The sequence below is a fragment of the Dermochelys coriacea genome, chromosome 12, assembly GCF_009764565.3.
Source record: "Dermochelys coriacea isolate rDerCor1 chromosome 12, rDerCor1.pri.v4, whole genome shotgun sequence".
Taxonomy (NCBI): domain Eukaryota; kingdom Metazoa; phylum Chordata; order Testudines; family Dermochelyidae; genus Dermochelys; species Dermochelys coriacea.
Genome location: NC_050079.1, coordinates 37,800,055 through 37,821,565, shown reverse-complemented (window position 1 = coordinate 37,821,565; position 21,511 = coordinate 37,800,055). Strand labels below are relative to the sequence as shown.

The following is a 21,511-nucleotide window of genomic DNA, read 5'->3' as shown; positions in this document are numbered from 1 at the left end:
CACACTAACTAGCAACGGGTAACAACATGCTGCTGCACCCGCACTGCTAGACCCATCATGGCCTAGCAATTGGAGGACTCAGCCAGGGTCCCGGGCAGGCATGTACGGGGGCAGCTAGTCTTCACTGAAGCCAGCATGGCCAGACCCTCATTAGGACCTAAAATTGCAGCTAAGACCCAGTTACACCAGCCCTGTGAAAGAAAAAGCAAAGCTTCTTAAGGAAAGATCAGTACGAGTCCTATATTAGGAAGCCTGTATTTACCAGTGGAAATCACACCCCATGAGATCTGCCAGGTCATTCGCAGCATGGATTTTACACAGCCTTACACAGTGGCCTGTTTTGCTTTGATTCCCAGTCTCCAGCTGTGCGTCCCTGCCCAGGCATTCAGGTTTGTCGTGCAGCATGCCAGCCCAGATGTGGCTGGCTCTTTGGGGTATAAGCTGGTTACGTACTGCGAGCAGCCCCCGGGCTGCCCTGAGAAGATCCTCGACGAAATGGACAGGGCTCACAGGGAAGGAGCACAAACCATTGTGACTATCTTCTTCGCAGGCACGGAGCCAGCACGCTCACTCTTCGTTAACATGCTGCAGGTGAGTGGTGGCCTCTGCCAATTAACGGCAGGCAGAGGAAGGAAAGTATGCCAAGCAGATACTGGGAGGGATGGTACCCTCCTTCCCCCTACCCCGCCCCCCCCCCCCCGGATAATCCTACTGCAGTGTCTTCCGCCCACTGCCGCTTCTCTCTTGCACAGTGTTAATTCTGATTTTACTGTAATTAGTTTAAGAGCGCCAATAAAGTTCTCAAGTTCTAATGTTCAGCCACTAAACACCAGAGATTAATTACAGAGCACATGCCAGCTCTATTACTTACAACCTGAGAGCAGGGAACTGTGGTCTGCCCCAGCTTTCCTCTCCTGTGGGATAAAATGAATGCCCTTTCTCTGGGCTGTGTGGAGTTTATACTGCATCTCTAATACAGCTATTAAGAGCTTCCCAGTACTCCTGTGTCGGGGGGTCCTGAGTATTAATAATGAAAGTGATTCTAGATGGCTTTGTCTTTAAAAACCTCATCAGATTTATAGCTGTTAGATCAGCCCTGCTCCTCTCTGTCACAATCTCTCTATCCATTAATCACCATAACTTCACAATGATCAAGTCCCGTCACCATAACTTTTGCCACTCTGCCGAGAACAAGGGAGGCAGTTTCCACTATCGACCAGTTAATGATTTCTGTAGTCCCATCCTTTTAAGCCAGAGAGACTTTTACTCTCACTGAGAGACTTTGTCTGCAAGGCAGTACCCAGCATGCTCTGCCAGCCCTCAGCTGCTCCAGGGCAGCACTGGTAAATTTAAGAGAAAAAGTGGGAAGTTTGATGGTGGCAGTGCTTAATTTGTGCCAGGGCTTGGCAGCTCATAGCCCCGGCACCTGTTGGCTTGGCATATGAAAGTTTAAAAAAAAAATTTGCTTGAGCCCTAGCACCTCTTCCATTACAAATTAAGCAATGGATGGCAGCGTGAAAAGTCCGGGTCTGTTCACATCTGCAGTGTGCTGTGCAATACAGAGCCATGGATCATACCCCACAGTTAGGCTCCTTCAGTGTATGGTGGGTTATGTAGTCACAGCCCTCCTCTCTGCTCTCCCCTCTTGCCAGACATGGTGCCTCCAGTTTGAGAAGCAGAAGTGTTGCTGTAATTCAGTGTCCGACTGATGCAAGACTTTATTTTAAGGTGGAAATTTACCTTTCCCAGATTCAAATCTACAGCTCCACACTAAAGATGAATTTCAGAGGCACCTTGCCAAGCATCCTGGGACTGCTGAAAGCTTTTCAGTGGAACGTGGTTGGCTTCATTCATCAGTATGAGTTAGAGTTCAGGGATGTCATTGCTGGCCTTGAACAAAGCGACCGAGGGGAGATATGCATCGAATTTACAGAGCAGAGGTCTTTGATGGTCGGAAACTGATCGATAAGATTTCCTCCTCAAAATCAAATCGAATCTGCTCTGTATTACCTGTCAAGGGCAGGGCAAGAGGAAAACCGTACTGTGGAGAAACACATCATTCACTGCTGCTATGGGGTCACTTTTGGACTTGTTGGGTTAGAATATAAAGTTTTCCAGGGAGTGTGGTCTCTGCACCAGAGGCCTTGCCTGGTTCCTGGGGTTTCTTGACTATTTGCTGGACACGAATACACACCGATCTGCAAATGCAACCGTCTGGTATCTGTTCTGCAAGGTGTGTCACCAGTGCACAGCCAACCCCAGCTCAGAGCATCCCTGGAGGAACTTCAATAACCCTGTGCCAGTCAACACCAGTGCTGCAAATTTAAGCCACCATGAGCAAGACATTTGCCTTGGAGCTCCAGCTATTAACATGTGCAATTTGTGCCTGGACTGCTTAGCCTATCTGGATGTCATCTTCATCATGGATTTGTTCATGCAAAAGCTAGCGAGAGCAATAGAAGAACTATCTCAGTACTACCCGCCATCCCAGCCACAGAACAGCTCTGACTTCAATAGAGAACAGGTACCATTTCACACTACAAAACAACCTTTAACAATTGGTTTCTTAGCCACGCCATGGAACAGCCAACTGAGAGTGCTGATTCTGAGCCCCCTGGCAGCGTCTGTGCTAAATTGCAGATGATGATGCTTGTTATAAATATAACCCAGTAAAACTAATTTGGCTGACTTATTTTTTTTTTTTTTTTTTTTTGGTCAGATTTGTGAATGTGGCAAACAAGAATGTCCAACGAATTGTGCCGCTGTGACTGTATTTCCACCAAAACAGTCTCAAAGATGCCACTGGAATTAAATGGCCAAGCCCATGCTTCAAGATCATTGATTCTTTACATCCCCTAATACTAGCAGGAGCAGCAAACCAGCGTGTTTCCCTCTGCTTGCGGTAGGATCTTTGGTCCACACAGATGTATCTTCTGGCTCTGTTTGCTTTGTGCAGCTGGTGTCCAAGCTGCTCTCGTTTCTGTCTCTCTTTTTCAGCTGGAGCATTTTCTCTTTGATCACTATTCTCCCCCCCCCCCCCCCCCGCCCATCCATCCAAACCCCTTTGAGGTCTTCTACTGGAACGTCACTGATAAGTGAAGCTCCCCCAGCTGGAGGTAGATGTGCAGAGAGCGGCCTCCGACGGCTATGACCCTGTGGCAAGGACTGTGGGCCTGAGGGGTGGGGGAGCCATCTGGGTGAGTGAAGCCGCTCTCACCTGTGGCAATAAAGGCCATTGCTTGAGCTTTTCGTAGGAGGATTTCAATGTTGCTCACAAAGAGAGGGTCAGGGTCCTCGCCCACCTTTCACAGACAGGGAAACTTACAGCCCAGAGAGTTTCAAGTGACTTGACCAAAGTGACAGGACCCGTGATGGAACCCGTCCATCCTGACTCCACATCCCAGCCCCTAGCCACTGCCTCCCACTCTCCCAGCTCCCTCCGCACAGAGAGCAAACACGGGAGGTAGGAAACGTGCACTGGATCCAGAGACTGGAACTGGGCCTTCTCCTGGGAGGTCCCACTCAGACAGAGGGAGTGAGGGGAAGGAGGAAACTTGTAGGAGCCAGGTAGGCAAGTGTGGGAAATCGTCTGACTCAGCTGGGTATATAGCCCTGTGAGGGGGCCTGGGGCAGGGAGAGAGTGGATCCAGGAGACAAGGCTGGGTCCGGAGCAGGAGCTGGACTGGGGCAGGGCAGGGAACAAGCATACACACTTTCTCAGCTGGGAGCAAATGCTTTGAGCAGCTGCCAAACTGCTGCTGAGCTTAAGAGCTAGTCTTCGGCCTCTTCTTACCAATCAGGCAGCCTGCTACAGGCCAGCTTCGCTCATCTGGCTTCCTGGAGACTGGCTCTGCCACACATCCTGATTCCTGACGCCGACCCATCTCTGGCAGTTGCTCCCACCTCTTCCTTGGACGGGCTAAGGGGTAACTGTTCCCCAGAGGGGCTGGTGGGTTTGGATGTACAGTTCCTGATACTGCTGATGAAAATCCTCCTGCATCAATACAGCAATAGGCCTCTCTGTTGTTTCCCAGTAGCCTTTGCCCACAACCCTGTCTGTGTTTGAATTGCAGATCCTGCCTTCTCATTGCTCCCGAGGCTGTGGCCAAGGGGAAGTGCAAAAGCTACACCCGGATTTGCCTCAGCACTGTTGTTATGCATGTGAGGTTTGCAGCCCTGGGACATACAGCAATGGATCAGGTAAGTCTATCTTGCTGGCCCAGTGGGCACCTACCTGAGTTGAGGAGCAACCTAGAGCCCTGCCAGAAGCTGAGAAGCTGGCTAGCTTGTGAAAGGGCTGGGTAATTCTACAGCCATTCTAAACACTGGCAGGTGCAGATGATCAGATCTCATGCTCCAGGATGCAAGTTGCTCCTTTCCGTGGGTCTGGAAGGCCACTTTTCACTCATTGCACTGCACAATTGACTTGGTGTAACTGAGGCGAATGGGAGTGGCTGGGGACTCGGCAGTTTTTAGTAGCTCAGGTAGGGTGACCAGATGTTCCAATTTGATAGGGACAGTTCTGATATTTGGGCCTTTTTCTTATATAGGCTCCTATTACCCCCCCACCCTTTGTCCCGACTTTTCACACTTGCTATCTAGTCGGCTTAAGCTCAGGCCACTGATTTAGATATTTCAATATGGACTTAAAGAGCCTTCTAGTTTTAAAAGTCTCGGAGCCTTTGTTCTAGAGCTTCCCCACCAGGTTGCAGAGAGAATTCCTTCTAGTTGGAAGGATGATGGGGCTAGGACTCTCAGGGAGCGAGCATAAGTGGCAGTAATTGTAATAATGAACTGGAAGAGTCCTCTACGTAGTGCATGGAAAACATGCCTCCTCAACAGCTTGTCGTTTTGCATTCCAGCCTTGGAGAGCTGCTGGTCTTGTCCCCAGGATGAGAGGTCTCACGGGGGCCAGGCCTCCTCCTGGAAGAAGGCCGTGGTGTAGAAGAAGGCTGCTGGAAGAAGGCTGTTCTTGTCCGAGCCCACCAGCGTTGTGCTGATCATGCTAACGCTAGTGGGGATGGCCCTCACTGTTTCTGTCACGGCGTTCTATGTGAAGCACATAGACACCCCAACTGGCAAAGCTGCCGAGGGGCCTATATTTTACTGCCATATGGCCCGCCTGCTGGGCTCCTTTGCCAGCGTGTTCCTCTTCATTGGGGAGCCAACAGGTTGGAAGGGCAAACTTCGCCGGCCAGCCTTCAGGGTGAGCTTCACGCTCTGCCTCACCAGCATCCTGGCCAAATGCGTCCGGATTCTGGCTGCCTTCGCCACTCCCGTGGGAAGGCCGACAAAGCTGCAGACAAGCCTTTATCTGATTGTTCTGGGCATCCTCCCCACTCTACAGTGCATCATCTGCTTTCTGTGGCTCCTCCTTGACTCTCCTGGGGTCAGGCGTTCCTACCCCAGGAAGACAGATTACTTGGTTATCAAGTGCTTCAATGAAACAGGCATCGGCATCTCCTTCAGCATGGGGTATCTCTGTGCCCTGGCCTTCTGCTGCCTCACAGCTGCCATCAAAACCCACTCCCTGTCTATGATTTTCAGCAACTCCCAGGGCATCTCCTTAATGATGGTGACTTTCTTTGCTGCATGATGCCAGCTCTGGAGTCGGGAGAGGAGCGAATGGTTGATATGGTGGCCGTCGTGTCTATCCCACTGTCTTCCTACAGCGTCCTGGCCTTCTGTTTTTCCAGAGATGCTACGTTATGTTGTTCAGACTGCATCACAATACTACAGAGTGGATCAAGAAAACCACGTATGCGTACTGCCAAAAGATTGCTAGTAAAGCCAATCTGAGCATCCAACTGGACCGCTGCACCACCACCGTGGACATGTCTGCCTAAGGGGTGGTGATGGAATGAATGTGGGGATGCTGGGTGTTAATTGCTCAAATGGTTTGTAATTCTGCTTGCTTTTGCTGCATAACGGCCCCTGCAGGGCTGGGTTCAGGCAAAGCCTGGTCCAAACCAAACAAATCCATCAAGCCCCAAAGCAAGGGGAGGGGGAGAGGAAAATGAGCTTACAAATTTTGGAGGCTCCTATAGAAAATTTTGGATTCAACCCCTTCAGAGCTTGTCCCTCAGGTCAGCCTCTTACCTTAATCTACCCTTGCTGTTTGGGCTCAGACTGGAGCCCTGGGCTCTGTGACTGGCTGATGCAGGTTTCTTCTTGCTGTGCGACTTTGGGCAAGTTCATTTCTCTGTGCCTCAGTTTCCCATCTGTATTTCTTTTCTCTTGCCATTTGTCTGTCTTACCTGGTTAGACTGTCAGCGTGCTGAGGCAGGGATTTGTTGGCTCTCTCAGGGTACAGGACCTAGCACAGTGGGGGTCCTACCTGCATTGGAGACTGTGGGTGGTGTTGCAAATAGTAACAAATCCACCCATGTTCAGGGCTGTTTGCGTCCATGGGGTTGATTCAGTGCCATGGCTACTGAAAATAGTTGAAGGTCTGGGGGTGGGTGGTGTCACAGATCCGCAGGATCTGTGCTACCCACCCCCCTCTAGCTTGTAAACAGTCTCTTGGAGAACCCCTGCCATGTGCAGATCCCCAAGGAGTCCCACTCTAATTTTGGGGTAGGCCCAACAGCCTCACCCCCTCCTAGGCTGAGCTCTTGAGCTCTAACACTCCTGCTTCACGCCCTGAGCACTGCCCAGCGTGTCCAACTGGAATAGACTCCTGGCAGAGACTTGCCCACTCTTCAGGGACTAATGCACCCCAGCCAGTGTTTGCAGTGCCCCCAAACACCCTTTTCAAAAGAGAGGAGGGTTTATTAGTCAAATGGAACACAGCACGGGAAGTCCTTAGGTTAGCAGAGAAATAAAAGGTTCAGACCTTGTGCTGGCTTGGCCAGAATGGACAAGTCGCCAGCTAAGCTGTAGCGAACTCTATTTCAGGCTCTGTCTCTTTGATATCCTTAGTCAGTCCCAGGAAAGAGTTGCTTCCTCCGGAAACCCACCCTTTATCCTCTGCTGGTGACGTCTCAGTCCTTCGTTCCTGAGCTGTGGTCTTTGCTCAGCTTCCCTGCTGGGGGTCGGGAGGAGAACCTCCTTCCTGGTTGTTTCTTAGGTGTCTATGTTTGGTCACTGGGGCTTTTCCATTGTCTCGCTGGGATTCTGCATTGATATGGGTTGATTTCAGTAGGTTCCTTAATCACCCTGCTCGCTGCGGCCCAGATAGCCAGACAACACCTCCACCTCGTGACTTGTGCTGCCCCCAAGAGCAGACTTAACACTTTTAAGAAAGCAAAGTGCAGAGAGAAACTGAGGCGCATACAGGCCTCGGAAACATATTAGACACTTCCCGCTTTGTCACAGGAGGCGTTTGTTGAGAACTGGTAGTGTAGTGTAGTGCAGTGATTCTCAACCTTTCCAGACTCCTGTACCCCTTTCAGGAGTCTGATTTGTCTTGCCTGTCCCCAAGTTTCACCTCACTTAAAAATTACTTGTTTACAGAATCAGCCACAAAAATACAAAAGTGTCACAGCCACACTAGTACTGAAAAATAGCTGACTTTCTCATTTTGTCTATATGAAATTTTAGTTTGTACTCACTTTGCTCATGCTTTTCATGTAGCCAGTTGTAAAACTAGGCAAATATCTAGATGAGTTGATGTGCCCCCTGGAAGATCTTTGTGTACTCCTAGGGGTACACATACCCCTGATTGAGAACCCCTGGGGTTGGGGTCACAATTCAGTGTTTAAGTCCCTGCTGTACAATCCAGTGCAAGCTCCCAGCTGATCACTAAATTCACTCGCGGGTTAAAACGCATCCTTCATAGGACCAGCTCATTTAAATCATAGTGATTTGCCACACGTTAGCCCTTTATGGTCTGACCTGCAGTGGGGCAGTCTCATGGGCATAGACACTTATTTGGCGTTTTGCTTATGAGAAAATCTGTTGTACAAAGGCAGGGAACTTAAAGAGGGAAGCAACGGTGAAAACCAGGCTGCGAGATGCAGTGGAAAGTTCACTTAATGGCAAAAGAGAAGAGCTCTCCACAGATGCAGTCTAGTGTGTTTTGGATTACCCTGACAAGAAAACATTGATTTCTGTGGCTGGGGATTGTACGCATGAGTGTGGGACAAACTGAAAGCTCACTGGGTTGCAGAACAATCGCGAGGGGTTTGTTTATATTGACTATAACTGAGCCAGTTCTGAAATGGGGTCTCCATTTTGCTCCTTAACACGTGTCTCTACCTTGCCAAGTGACTGTATCACTGGCATCCTGGCTTCCATATTTATTGTGTCTCAGTGATTCATTATTAAAAGTGCTCACTTGACAAGGGAAGTGGGTTTTTTCCCCATAAGTGCCAAGGCTTCAAGCTCCCTGCCACGTTCTGGGGTACAGTCCAGACCAGTGAGAGGTGGGGTCAATGCCTGCCCTGTACCCTTGGGTGCCTTAAAATGCTCAGCTGCTGCAGCTCCCTTGCCTGGATGCTCCCATCCACCATACGAGCCTGCACTGAGTAGCTATGTGATAAGCAACCCTGGACAACAGCTCTGGATCCAGCAGCCTGCTTGTTTCACCACAGTCACACTCTGGTCTCCCCCAGTGCTTCCCAGCCCTGAATTTCCCCCCCAAACCATGTGCTCAGCAATGTCCAGCCCTCTCCTGGATCATTCAGAGGAACAATAAGGTTTGATAGCTCCTCTAAAGAGAGCAGCTGCTCAGCTTAGCACTTTAACTGGGGTTCAATGTTCAAACACAGCACTGGGTTGGTTTATATTAAAAGTAAAACAAGTTTATTAGCACAAAGAGAGAGGGTTTTAAGTGAGTTCAGGTATGAAGGATAGAGCTAGAAATGGTTACAAGCAAATCAAAGTGCAAAACTTTTCTAAAGACCAAAGCTTTACAAAACTACAGTCTTGGTTCAAGGGCAGATTCTTATTGCATGCCTTCCAGCAAGATGGCGTCCCACCTCCTTGGATGGGACCTCCCACTATGTCCAAAGTGCTCAGTTCCTTTGTTGTTCTAGGTGAACGGTACCTTGGGATTCTTTGCCCCTCTCTTTTATAGTCCAATGAACCTTTGAAATTGATTCTGTGACTCTACACCCCATATTATTTATAGAAATATTGTTATAATATGATTATAGCATACTTGTATGTTTTATGCAAGAGAAGGCATGTGAGATCATTGGAAAGGTTATGATTTGCTGAATATGATTATCCTATTTATATCCATGTATCATTTTTGTATCTAAAGGTAGGACTATTGACTATACAGCTGTACTACAAAAGTGTTTACACCTGGGAGACACCTATCAGACAGAATGCAATCAGTCTGGCTGGCTAGCTGGGAACAAGTCAGTGGACCATTAGGGAGAACAATAGGTCTTTGAAGATGCTAATCTCCCACTTTCCTGGAATGCTATAAATGGCCTTGGATTCATGGCTGCTTTGACACTGCAGGGTCATGTGATCATGTATTTTTCCACTGTGGGGAGGGGAACCACACTGGAAAACAAGATTCCTTCTATATGTAAAACCTATTTAAGGCAGGCGAGTGACATAATCAGGGTTTGTTCTTCACTGAATCCCCGCCCAAGATGACTGTTGTGAACATCTAAACAAAGACCAAGGGGGTTGGCGGGGGAGAAGGACTGAGCCCAGGCTGGGAAGGTGTCTGGCCTGTGAAGGAAATATGTGGAGTTTAAGCTGCAAGCAAGAGCAGCTTGCCTTCAAGAACCTCTGCAATCTGCCTAAAACAACTTTTAGGGTGAGAAACTACTACTTGTAACCAGTTTCTGTAGTATCTTAAGCTTATATTGTGTTTGTTTTATTTGCTGGGTAATCTGCTTTGATCTGTTTGCTATCTCTTATAATCACTTAAAAATCTATCTTTTTTTAGTTAATAAACTTGTTTTTGTTTTCTCTAAACCATTTTGTGGAATTCATAACTGGGGGGCAAAAAGCTATGCATAACTTCCTCCCCATTGAGGGAGGGAGCAAATTTTATGAGCTTATGCTGTATAGTTCTCTGTGCAGTGCAAGACTATATAATTTTGGGCTTACACTCCAGAGGGGATGTGCACTTGAGTGCTGGGCAGTTCCCTAGCTGAGCTTTCCCATGCAGAGCTGATCTCAGCCTCTGTGTGAAATTGCCGCTGGGTGTGTCCCTACCTGTGTGTGTGCTGGAAGGGGGCTTGAGAACCTGTCACAGCAACACAGCGTAAAGAGAACCCAGGCTGGTGGATCAGGCGAGCTCAGTGGCACCCTGCGGGGAACCTTTCACAGATTCCTCTCAAGGTTTCCCCTGAAAGTAAAGTTCATTGAGGCCATGAGACTGGAGACGTGAAGTCTGCTGGTGAAGGAAATTCCATGCTAGTTCCTTCCCTGGCTGGTGTTTGCTAAAATGCAACTGAATGGCCACTGGACGTGTGATTGCTAGTTGACTTTGATGACACCTGGCTGGAGGCGACGGCCTGTCCTTTGTCTGGTAAACACATTTGAGCATCACATTTTCTTCACATTTGTATGGTCTCTTGGGCAGTTCCCATACACACGCCACACAAAAATATTAATGACCAATAGTGGTGGTAGTTTGCCAATGAAACCGTACATGACAACTGATAAAGAGAGCTTTAAACTAGGAATTTGGGGGAGATGGATGGGAGATGTCCAGGTAATCTCCATGCCAGATTTTAGCATTGAGAGGGAAGAAGACGAAGTAAGAAAGGATACAGCTGTGGGTAGGAGAATGTATATAAGGAGCGAGGGCGGTGTGGATACTAGCCTAATAGGTTATACTGGCTGTAGAATGACTGTGCCTAATAGGGTACAAAATGTGAGCGAGGCCAAACAGCAAAAATTAAGATGTTTGTACACCAATGCAAGGAGCCTAGGTAACAAAGTGGACGAACTAGAGCTACTGGTGCAGGAAGTGAAACCAGATATTATAGGGATAACAGAAACATGGTGGAATAGTAGTCATGACTGGACTACAGGTATTGAAGCAAATGTGCTGTTTAGGAAAGACAGAAACAAAGGTAAAGGTGGTGGAGTAGCATTGTATATCAATGATGAGGTAAAATGTAAAGAAATAAGAAGCGATGCAATGGATAAGACAGAGTCCGTCTGGGCAAAAATTACATTGGGGAAGATAACTAGTAAAGCCTCTCCTACGATAGTTCTTGGGGTGTGCTATAGACCTCTGGGATCTAATTTGGATATGGATAGAGCCCTTTTTAATGTTTTTAATAAAGTAAATACTAATGGAAACTGCGTAATCATGGGAGACTTTAATTTCCCAGATATAGACTGGAGGACCAGTGCTAGTAATAATAATAGGGCTCAGATTTTCCTAGATGCGATAGCTGATGAATTCCTTCATCAAGTAGTTGCTGAACCGACTAGAGGGGATGCCATTTTAGATTTAATTTTGGTGAGTAGCGAGGACCTCATAGAAGAAATGGTTGTAGGGGATAATCTTGGCTCAAGTGATCATGAGCTAATTCAGTTCAAACTGAACAGAAGGATTAACAAAAATAAATCTGCAACTAGAGTTTTTGATTTCAAAAGGACTGACTTTCAAAAATTAAGGAAATTAGTTAGGGAAGTGGATTGGACTGAAGAACTTATGGATCTAAAGGTAGAGGAGGCCTGGGATTACTTTAAATCAAAGCTGCAGAAGCCTATATCCCAAGAAAGGGGAAAAAATTCATAGGAAGGAGTTGTAGACCAAGCTGGATGAGCAAGCATCTTAGAGAGGTGATTAAGAAGAAGCAGAAAGCATATAGGGAGTGGAAGATGGGGGGGGATCAGCAAGGAAAGCTACCTAATTGAGGTCAGAACATGTAGGGATAAAGTGAGACAGGATAAAAGTCGAGTAGAGTTGGACCTTGCAAAGGAAATTAAAACCAATAGTAAAAGGTTCTATAGCCATATAAATAAGAAGAAAACTAAGAAAGAAGTGGGGCCGCTAAACACTGAGAATGGAGTGGAGGTTAAAGATAATCTAGGCATGGCCCAATATCTAAACAAATACTTTGCCTCAGTCTTTAATAAGGCTAAAGAGGATCTTAGGGATAATGGTAGCATGACAAATGGGAATGAGGATATGGAGGTAGATATTACCATATCTGAGGTAGAACCGAAACTCAAACATCTTAATGGGACTAAATCGGGGGACCCAGATAATCGCCATCCAAGAATATTAAAGGAATTTGCACCTGAAATTGCAAGCCCATTAGCAAGAATTTTTAATGAATCTGTAAACTCAGGAATTGTACCGAATGATTGGAGAATTGCTAATATAGTTCCTATTTTTAAGAAAGGAAAAAAAAGTGATCCAGGTAACTACAGGCCAGTTAGTTTGACATCTGTAGTATGCAAGGTCTTTGGAAAAAATTTTGAAGGAGAAATTAGTTAAGGACATTGAAGTCAATGGTAAATGGGACAAAATACAACATGGTTTTACAAAAGGTAGATTGTGCCAAACCAACCTAATCTCCTTTTTTGTAAAAGTGGATCTAATTTACCTAGATTTCAGTAAGGCATTTGATACCGTGCCACATGGGGAATTGTTAGTTAAATTGGAGAAGATGGGGATCAATATGAACATCAAAAGGTGAATAAGGAATTGGTTAAAGGGGAGACTGCAACGGGTCCTACTGAAAGGTGAACTGTCAGGCTGGAGGCAGGCTACCAGTGGAGTTCCTCAGGGATCGGTTTTGGCACCAATCTTATTTAATCTTTTTATTACTGACCTTGGCACAAAAAGTGGGAGTGTGCTAATAAAGTTTGCAGATGATACAAAGTTGGGAGGTATTGCCAATTCGGAGAAGGATTGGGATATTATACAGGAGGATCTGGATGACCTTGTAAACTGGAGTAATAGTAATAGGATGAAATTTAATAGTGAGAAGTGTAAGGTTATGCATTTAGGGATTAATAACAAGAATTTTAGTTATAAGTTGGGGACGCATCAATTAGAAGTAACGGAAGAGGAGAAGGACCTTGGAGTATTGGTTGATCATAGGATGACTATGAGCTGCCAATGTGATACGGCTGTGAAAAAAGCTAATGCGGTTTTGGGATGCATCAGGAGAGGCATTTCCAGTAGGGATAAGGAGGTTTTAGTACCGTTATACAAGGCACTGGTGAGACCTCACCTAGAATACTGTGTGCAGTTCTGGTCTCCCATGTTTAAAAAGGATGAATTCAAACTGGAGCAGGTACAGAGAAGAGCTACTAGGATGATCCGAGGAATGGAAAACTTGTCTTATGAAAGGAGACTTAAGGAGCTTGGCTTATTTAGCCTAACTAAAAGAAGGTTGAGGGGAGATATGATTGCTCTCTATAAATATATCAGAGGGATAAATATAGGAGAGGGAGAGGAATTATTTAAGCTCAGCACCAATGTGGACACAAGAACAAATGGGTATAAACTGGCCACCAGGAAGTTTAGACTTGAAATCAGACTAAGGTTTTTAACCATCAGAGGAGTGAAGTTTTGGAATAGCCTTCCAAGGGAAGCAGTGGGGGCAAAAGATCTATCTGGCTTTAAGATTCTACTCGATAAGTTTATGGAGGAGATGGTATGATGGGATAATGGGATTTTGGTAAGTAATTGATCTTTAAATATTCAGGGTAAATAGGCCAAATCCCCTGAGATGGGATATTAGATGGATGGGATCTGAGTTACTATAGAAAATTCTTTCCTGGGTATCTGGCTGGTGAATCTTGCCCATATGCTCAGGGTTTAGCTGATTGCCATATTTGGGGTCGGGAAGGAATTTTCCTCCAGGGCAGATTGGAGAGGCCCTGGAGGTTTTTCGCCTTCCTCTGTAGCATGGGGCATGGTTGACTTGAGGGAGGCTTCTCTGCTCCTTGAAGTCTTTGAACCATGATTTAAGGACTTCAATAGCTCAGACATGGGTGAGGTTTTTCATAGGAGTGGGTGGGTGAGATTCTGTGGCCTGCGCTGTGCAGGAGGTCGGACTAGATGATCAGAATGGTCCCTTCTGACCTTAGTATCTATGAATCTATGAATCTATAAGATTAAACTCGACAAGTTTATGGAGGAGATGGTATGATGGGATAATGTGATTTTGGTAATTAATTGATCTTTAAATATTCAGGGTAAATAGGCCTAATGCCCTGAGATGGGATATTAGATGGGTGGGATCTGAGTTACCCAGGAAAGAATTTTCTGTAGTATCTGGCTGGTGAATCTAGCTCACATGCTCAGGGTTCAGCTGATCGTCATATTTGGGGTCAGGAAGGAATTTTCCTTCAGGGCAGATTGGAAGAGGTTCTGGGCGTTTTTCGCCTTCCTCTGTAGCATGGGGCACGGGTCACTTGCTGGAGGATTCTCTGCACCTTGAAGTCTTTAAACCATGATTTGAGGACTTCAGTAGCTCAGACATAGATGAGAGGTTTATTGCAGGAGTGGGTGGGTGAGATTCGGTGGCCTGCATTGTGCAGGAGGTCAGACTAGATGATCATAATGGTCCCTTCTGACCTTAATATCTATGAATCTGGTGGCTTTGCATTAGAACCCAATAAGCATGTCTCAGTTATATGCCTGGTCCGGTCTGCCTCATTCAAGGAATGTTTCAATTAACCCTTTAGGTCCTGGTAGGTGCTAAGGTGTGAATCCCATTAAGGAAAGCCCAGCTTCTGAAGGCGTGATAGGAGGTTCTCGGGTCAGGCCCCCGGTGGACAGGTGCCATGCTCTGATGTGGGGCTGGTGGTGAGGAAGAGGTGAGCGGAGCACATGAAGATCCCAGCTTGGTGGGAGAGGAGATGAGGCCTTCTAGCTTGGCACTCAGGTCGAGGGAGATGAGTCTCAGTGCGTTGGGTGGGAGGGAGAGTGAAGTGTTCAGGCATAAGATGCGGCCACTGCTGGGCAGGGGAAGGAGACAGGAGCCAGGCAGAATCATCCTGCAGGATCCATGCACACATTGAGGAGGTGGAAGGTTTAGATACACTGGGGTCCCTCTATCTGGGGCAAGAAGGCACCAGGGACGGCAGGTTCCTCTCTGGAAGCAGCACCTATCCAGAGAAGAGATTTTTGTTTTGAAAATGCTAAACGCAGAATTTGCCTTTTTGCTAATTGTGCCCTTTTGCAAATGGCTCGGGATGAGCTATTCCGCTCCCTGGCCTCATCATGGCTCTCCCAGCACTTCCCCGACTCTTTTGCATGGCCTGAAGGCTACAGGTCATTTGAACCAGGAGGAGATAGCTCCGGAACAGGACGTTTCCTGTTTGCATAAACTACAAAATGCACAGAATGCAGGGTAAAGGTGGGGTGGGAGTTTGTTATGGGTGAGTGGGGCTCAACCACTGCACTGTACCCCCTCGACTGCCGAGAGAGGCATTTTCTAGCAGGGTTTTCTACCGAGGTTTTGCTTCCAATTTGGTTTCCCAGATTCGATTTCTGCAACCCAGATGTGGACTGTTTGCAGCAGGGGAGGGGGGGTTGGCCTCAGAATCTATGAATCTGCAGCTATTCTAGCTTGCTACATGTTTTCATGCCTCAACACACAACAATCACCAGCTGGGCAGGTTGGGAATTTACGCCAAACTAAGAACATTATGGAGTTTTAAAAAATCTTTTCCACTAAAGCCTCCAGCACTGGGACCACCTGGGGGCGACGGACGAGAGCGTGTGGGAAGAGTCAGGTGCTTTATTTAAATTCTGTGGCTTGTGGGGCAGAGGTCCCTATTTGTGTAGCCTCCAGGAGAGAATCTGGGAGAGGACACTTTGCAAGATGTCCGTCGCTGGCTGGGCTCTGCTGCTAGCTGTCACACACCTGGTTTCTGCTCAAGAGTCAGTTCAAGATTGCGATGGAATCTGGGAACAGGAGGGCAACGTCTATGTCTTGGGGATATTTGAAGTCTGTTTCTCTTTCTATGTCAGGTCAAGTGCCGGTTAGGTTGTTGTTTAATTCATTACATTTGCTTGTCTCCCAGCTCCGTTTTATCTTCAAGATTTTTCTCTTTGGCTGATGAGTTTAGTGCTACTCTAGGGTTGTCTTAGCTTTACAGCACATCCCAATCGCATACAGGCAGGAGGGAATCCAATTTGTATGCTGTTGGAATGGATGTGTTCCAGCCACAGCGGTACTATCTTAATCCAATGCACTCCCCCCATTCTTAGCCCTGGAGAATGACTTGCTGAATAGTGTCAGATGCCCTTTAAACAAAACTGTTACTAGCTTTTTATTCAAAATAAGTAGGATTAAATAATCTTTACATTTTAGCAATGGCTCCTACATGTCATCTGGAAACAGTCTGTGTCTTTGTCTTGGATTGACCTTTTGCAGCTGATCTCATAACACCCACAAGCAAGGGTTAATAATGGAACGACTAATAGAGACCAACATCATGGCTATAACTCAGAAATCCTGTTAAATCCTTAGATTGGAAGCCTTTTGGGGCAGGGATTGTTTTTTTGTTCTGTTTGTACAGCCCCTACCATAATGCAGTCCTGGTCTGTGACCGCAACTCCTATGTACTACTGTAATACAAATAATAAATGATAATTTTCCATGCCTTCTCATGCCAGTGTTAGCATATCATTCTCCCCCCATGGCCTGGAGAGAAATGGGATTGTGCAGATCCTGTGTGCTTGGATGTTCATAGCTGGTTAGTAATGATGCTGAATGGGCTGCAGATAGCGAAGCACATGATCGAGTTTTTGCCCCAGATCCATTTGTTTGCACCTGTGCAATGCAATTCCATCCTGATGCATCTACTACATAGTACATAGTGTGCCATGTTGTCTTGACTGTTTTTTCTCTTCCCAGCTTGCAAGACTTAATCTGGGCCCAGTTAATAAGGTTTGCTCTGCAAACCAGGACACAGTTTCTGGTTAGCAACCTCCGTGTGGGCTATAAAATTGTTACTCATTGTGAAATGCCTCCCACGTGCAGCTTTTTCCACCTCAAACGTATCTGGACCAACCATGAAAATGGAGTGGAGCAAATCATCACCCTCATCACCACTTACAGCATGAGATATAAGTGGAATGTCTTCTCTTTTACAGAGTATTTGCCAACGGTAAGCTTGCATGCGCATGGCAGTGTGTGCATGTATGTGTCGGGGTGTGTGGATGGGTGTGCCCGCATGTACGCACTCCTGTTTATGTGTCGAGGGTGTGTGTGTGTGTGTGTGTGTGTGCACGGCTGTTTGTGCACAGTCACAATTTATAAATTTGTTCTGGCTGGAAAAAAAGCAGTGATGCTTGGACCACTTCCCTGGTGGAATCCATTGACTTTAATGCTGATCCACCAAGGATGTTTGGCTTTGCAACCATACCACTGTACCTCAGGCGATCTTATCAGATCTCATAAACTAAGCAGAACTTGGCCCTCCTGTGCTTCCCAGGATCAGGTCCCCTATTGGCTTTAGTCACGAAAGAACACCCAGGTGAGGGATATGCCACGCTTAAAGCAGAATGGACCTTGTGTTGCAGGTGTTCGTTCTTCTTGACCAATTGATGATTTACAGCAAGGAAGTTGAGTTGGATGGCGAAGGGGCTGTTGAGACGACTCTCGCCCAGTTCTTGGGCTGGAATGTGCTCGGTGTCATCCAGACCAATGAAAAGGAAATATTAGGCATAGCCAGAAATTTCACCCAGAAGGACAAGGATGAGTTCTGCCTTGAGATGCATGAGCAGGGCTCTGCAAACGCAGTGGCCTTGCACAGCAGTATCATGAAGACAAAGGGGAATGTGACGGTCATTTTTGACTATAGTGGTAACTTTCGCGAGATGTCACTCGTGGAAAGTATCCCTGGAAAGCAAGTGATTTGGTGTTGCTTCTGGTCCCAAGCTCCATTACTCTTTACTGTACCTCACCACTATGATGGCATTATGTCCCTGCACAAGAGAGCTAGGACTATCCCTGGGTTCCTGGAATACCTGCAAATGCTAGGTCATCAGGACTCTGGAGAGGAGTCACTTGAGTACATGTTTAGACAACTTTGCTATCACTGTGAAATCAATAGCTCTCTGCAGCACCAGATCTGCTTTAACTATCTACCCTTCCTGGAAGTACATCTTCCTTCTGAAGAAAAGAACTGCACTCAGGAGCCTATCTATGCATGTGCTACATGCCTTCATAGGTTGGCATCAGATGATGTAATCTACCAGCTGGCCACTTTCTTCAGCAAGTTGCAGCTGGCCTTTAATGCCTTTTGCAGAGACAACAAAATTCTCTGTGCCCACATAGGAAACTCTAATGCTTTTAAATCCCAGGTAAATACAGGTTATTGTTTACAGGTGACCTGCAATGGGAAAAGTGTATTGTGTCCCCTTGTTTAGTTTATGTTTAGAGCGAATACTTAAATGGGTTGTTTTAAAAACTTTTTATTTTGCTAGGAGTTTTTATTTTCTGTTCTTTGTTTAGAAATATTAGTTCTGTCTTCCTTGTTTTTGCTTGATGGTTCCTTGGATGTGTCAGGGATGTGGACTGGGGACTTTTTCAGTTGGCTGGGCACTGGCTGTTAAACAAGGAGAACTTTTCCCTCAAGCATTTCAGTTTAAAAAGGCATTGACCGTTTTAGAGCTTAAATACTCTGGATAAAAATCACTTCCCATCTCCTTTAATCATGTTTCCCTCACCTGGCTGCCTCTAATGTTATAAACCTACTTGCACTCCAGTTGTCCACAGTCTTCCAGGTAAAGAAGGTTAAACAAGACCTGCATTTCTAAAGTAGAACAGTTTTCAGGCTTTCTTTAAGCAGCATAAAGAAGTAAAAAAATACATAAGCCCAGCCCTTAGGATAAGTACAAGTCTGTTCAGCCATGGGGATCTAAACCAATGTATAAATCAGACTAGCATGCCAGAAAAAAGCCACTCAAATTAGCAGAAGAGGGTGAAACACAGAGTATCCAGACTCTATTAATAGAGCTGGGTGGATTTTTTTTTCTCCGCAGAAAAATTTACTTTTCAGCAAAAAATCAAAATTAGAATTTTTCAGCCAAAAGTTAAAAATTTCAGTTTGTAAATGTTACCATGATATCTCATGGGAGTTTGTCTGGATTTCTCTTTCCCATCTATGGGCTGGGCTAGGCTTGCTGGTTGGACTAAATCACCCATGATGCACCACAGTATCCCCTCTTGCTGAGCTATTCCAGTGCATCATTGGAGCCCCTGGCTGTGATGCAGCCGATTCCCATGGAGTTCTTTTGGTGACATTTTCAAATCAAAATTTTTCATTTTTCAGCTCAAACCCAAAAACTTTTCAGTTTTCAGGTGCTCAGTTTTTCAATGAACAGTTACAATTTTCCATGAAAAGCAGTGGCTTTCGTGAAAATTTTTCTTGTATCAAAAATGAATTTTTTATTGAAAAATGGTTTGGACTAAACATTTTTGACCAGCCTGTATCAATTACCTCATCAAGTATATCTATTTACAAGGGCAGGACATGGTTCACTGGTAAAAGATCAATCTTTCTATCGGAGTTGCTCAAAGAAAGGGTTGAAGTAAGAAAACCTTTTCTTTGAAACTCCATTTAAAAAAAAAAGGTGAAATCTCAAGTTTGGAATTATTTTCCAGCCAGATCTTCTTTCTAATCCATCTGAATTTGTGTCCATTGCTGAGATATCATAGCAGCTCACACACTAAACTGATGCTCCAGTTTTTTACCAAAATGTGATTCCCATAAGCCCTGCCCTGTGTTACAGAGGAACAAGATGCATAACTCAGATTGAAGCTTAAAATTCTTCCTTCCTTCCTGCCCAGAAGTTGTGGTTCCTGAATATTGCTATTGTTCTGGTCTGTTCTGGCATGTCTGATCATTGTGGGTTGGACTAGATGACCTCCTGAGGTCTCTTCTGACCCTAATCTTCTATGATTCTATGATTTCCTTCCCCTCTGTACTCTAGTTTGAAGCTTTTGTTCTTTCCAACTACACTCCTCTAATCCCACCCAGTTGGAACCTCTTATACATTTTCTCCTGGACTGTCTCAGAAGATGGAGTCCTGACCCTCCAAGTAGTGAATGCTACCAGTTCGCGCCACACCAGCCAAAGGGAGGTGAGGGGGCAGTGTTATTTTCTACTCCAGACCTGCCAAGGAAAGCCTGTTTGTTTTCCAGCCCGGTGCCACACGGGTCACTGTGTTGGGTGACAGACTATCAGACCCTGTATAGGAACCAAGGGCTCTTCAGCTAAGTCAGGTGCTAAACCCCAGCTTTGGGATGCAGGGTGATGACATCTGAGTCATGCTGGCAGGTGGGTCTAGTTAGCGCCAGTTAAAATGGGGGGGGTGTGCGAGTAGCCTTCTGGGCAAAAAGGGACTCGAGTGCTTGGCTCTGCAGGGACAAGCCAAGGAATGCACGTAATTCCATTTCATCCTGTGTGTTGTGCACTCTGATTATGCATTTGTCAGGTGACCGTTCAGCTCTGTTAACACCCAGTTCTATGCCCCATCATAGCAATGATTCCAATGGCTTAATTAAACCTTCAGAGAAATGGGCTGCCCCCTGGTTGCCTGGGATTGGTGGGTGGAAACAGGGCTCTGTGCCCATCACAGGAGCCCCAGGCTGCCCCGTGGCTATCTGTTTCTCACACAGGTGCTGAGCTCGTCCTGTCTGTGCAGCTGTCAGCCTGGCCAGAGGAAGAAACCCCATGACTTTCTCTCTCTGAACTGCTGCTACAACTGTGACAAGTGTGAAGCAGGGACGGCTCGGGTAAGGCCAGGTTTCTTGGCATGCAGATTTGACAAAGTACCTACTTAATTCTTGTGTTTCCAATAGATGAGCTTTTTCCCACCTGTATTTTTAATGGGCTCTCTATTTTTCTCCTGCCACATTTAAACCATTAATATAAATCCAATAGAATTTTACTTTCTGTAATGCACCTTCTTTGCACTTGTCTCTTTCATAGATACTAAGGTCAGCAGGGACCATTCTGATCATCTAGTCTGACCTCCTGCACAACACAGGCCACAGAATCTCACCCACCTACTCCTATGAAAAACCTCACCTATGTCTGAGCTATTGAAGTCCTCAAATCGTGGTTTAAAGACTTCAAGGAGCAGAGAATCCTCCCTCAAGTGACCCATGCCCATGCTACAGAGGAAGGCGAAAAACCTCCAGGGCCTCTTCCAGTCTGCCCTGGAGGAAAATTCCTTCCCGACCCCAAATATGGCGATCAGCTAAACCCTGAGCATATGGGCAAGATTCACCAGCCAGATACTACAGAAAATTCTTTCCTGGGTAACTCAGATCCCACCCATCTAATATCCCGTCTCAGGGCATTAGGCCTATTTACCCTGAATATTTAAAGATCAATTAATTACCAAAATCACATTATCCCATCATACCATCTCCTCCATAAACTTGTCGAGTTTAATCTTAAAGCCAGATAGATCTTTTGCCCCCGCTGCTTCCCTTGGAAGGCTATTCCAAAACTTCACTCCTCTGATGGTTAGAAACCTTCGTCTAATTTCAAGTCTAAACTTCCTGGTGGCCAGTTTATATCCATTTGTTCTTGTGTCCACATTGGTACTGATCTTAAATAATTCCTCTCCCTCTCCGGTATTTATCCCTCTGAT

General features: G+C 46.1%; 1 protein-coding gene across 1 annotated transcript in view; it reads left to right on the top strand.

The window, feature by feature from the left end:
* Positions 1 to 306: 306 nt before the first annotated feature.
* LOC122456337 (meckelin-like) overlaps positions 307 to 21,511 on the top strand; it is a 60,276-nt gene continuing 39,071 nt past the window's right edge. Inside the window, 4 exon segments of the mRNA XM_043495248.1 lie at positions 307 to 591; positions 2,998 to 3,091; positions 3,094 to 3,197; positions 4,074 to 4,204. Of these exon segments, the coding sequence (XP_043351183.1) occupies positions 307 to 591; positions 2,998 to 3,091; positions 3,094 to 3,197; positions 4,074 to 4,204 (614 nt within the window).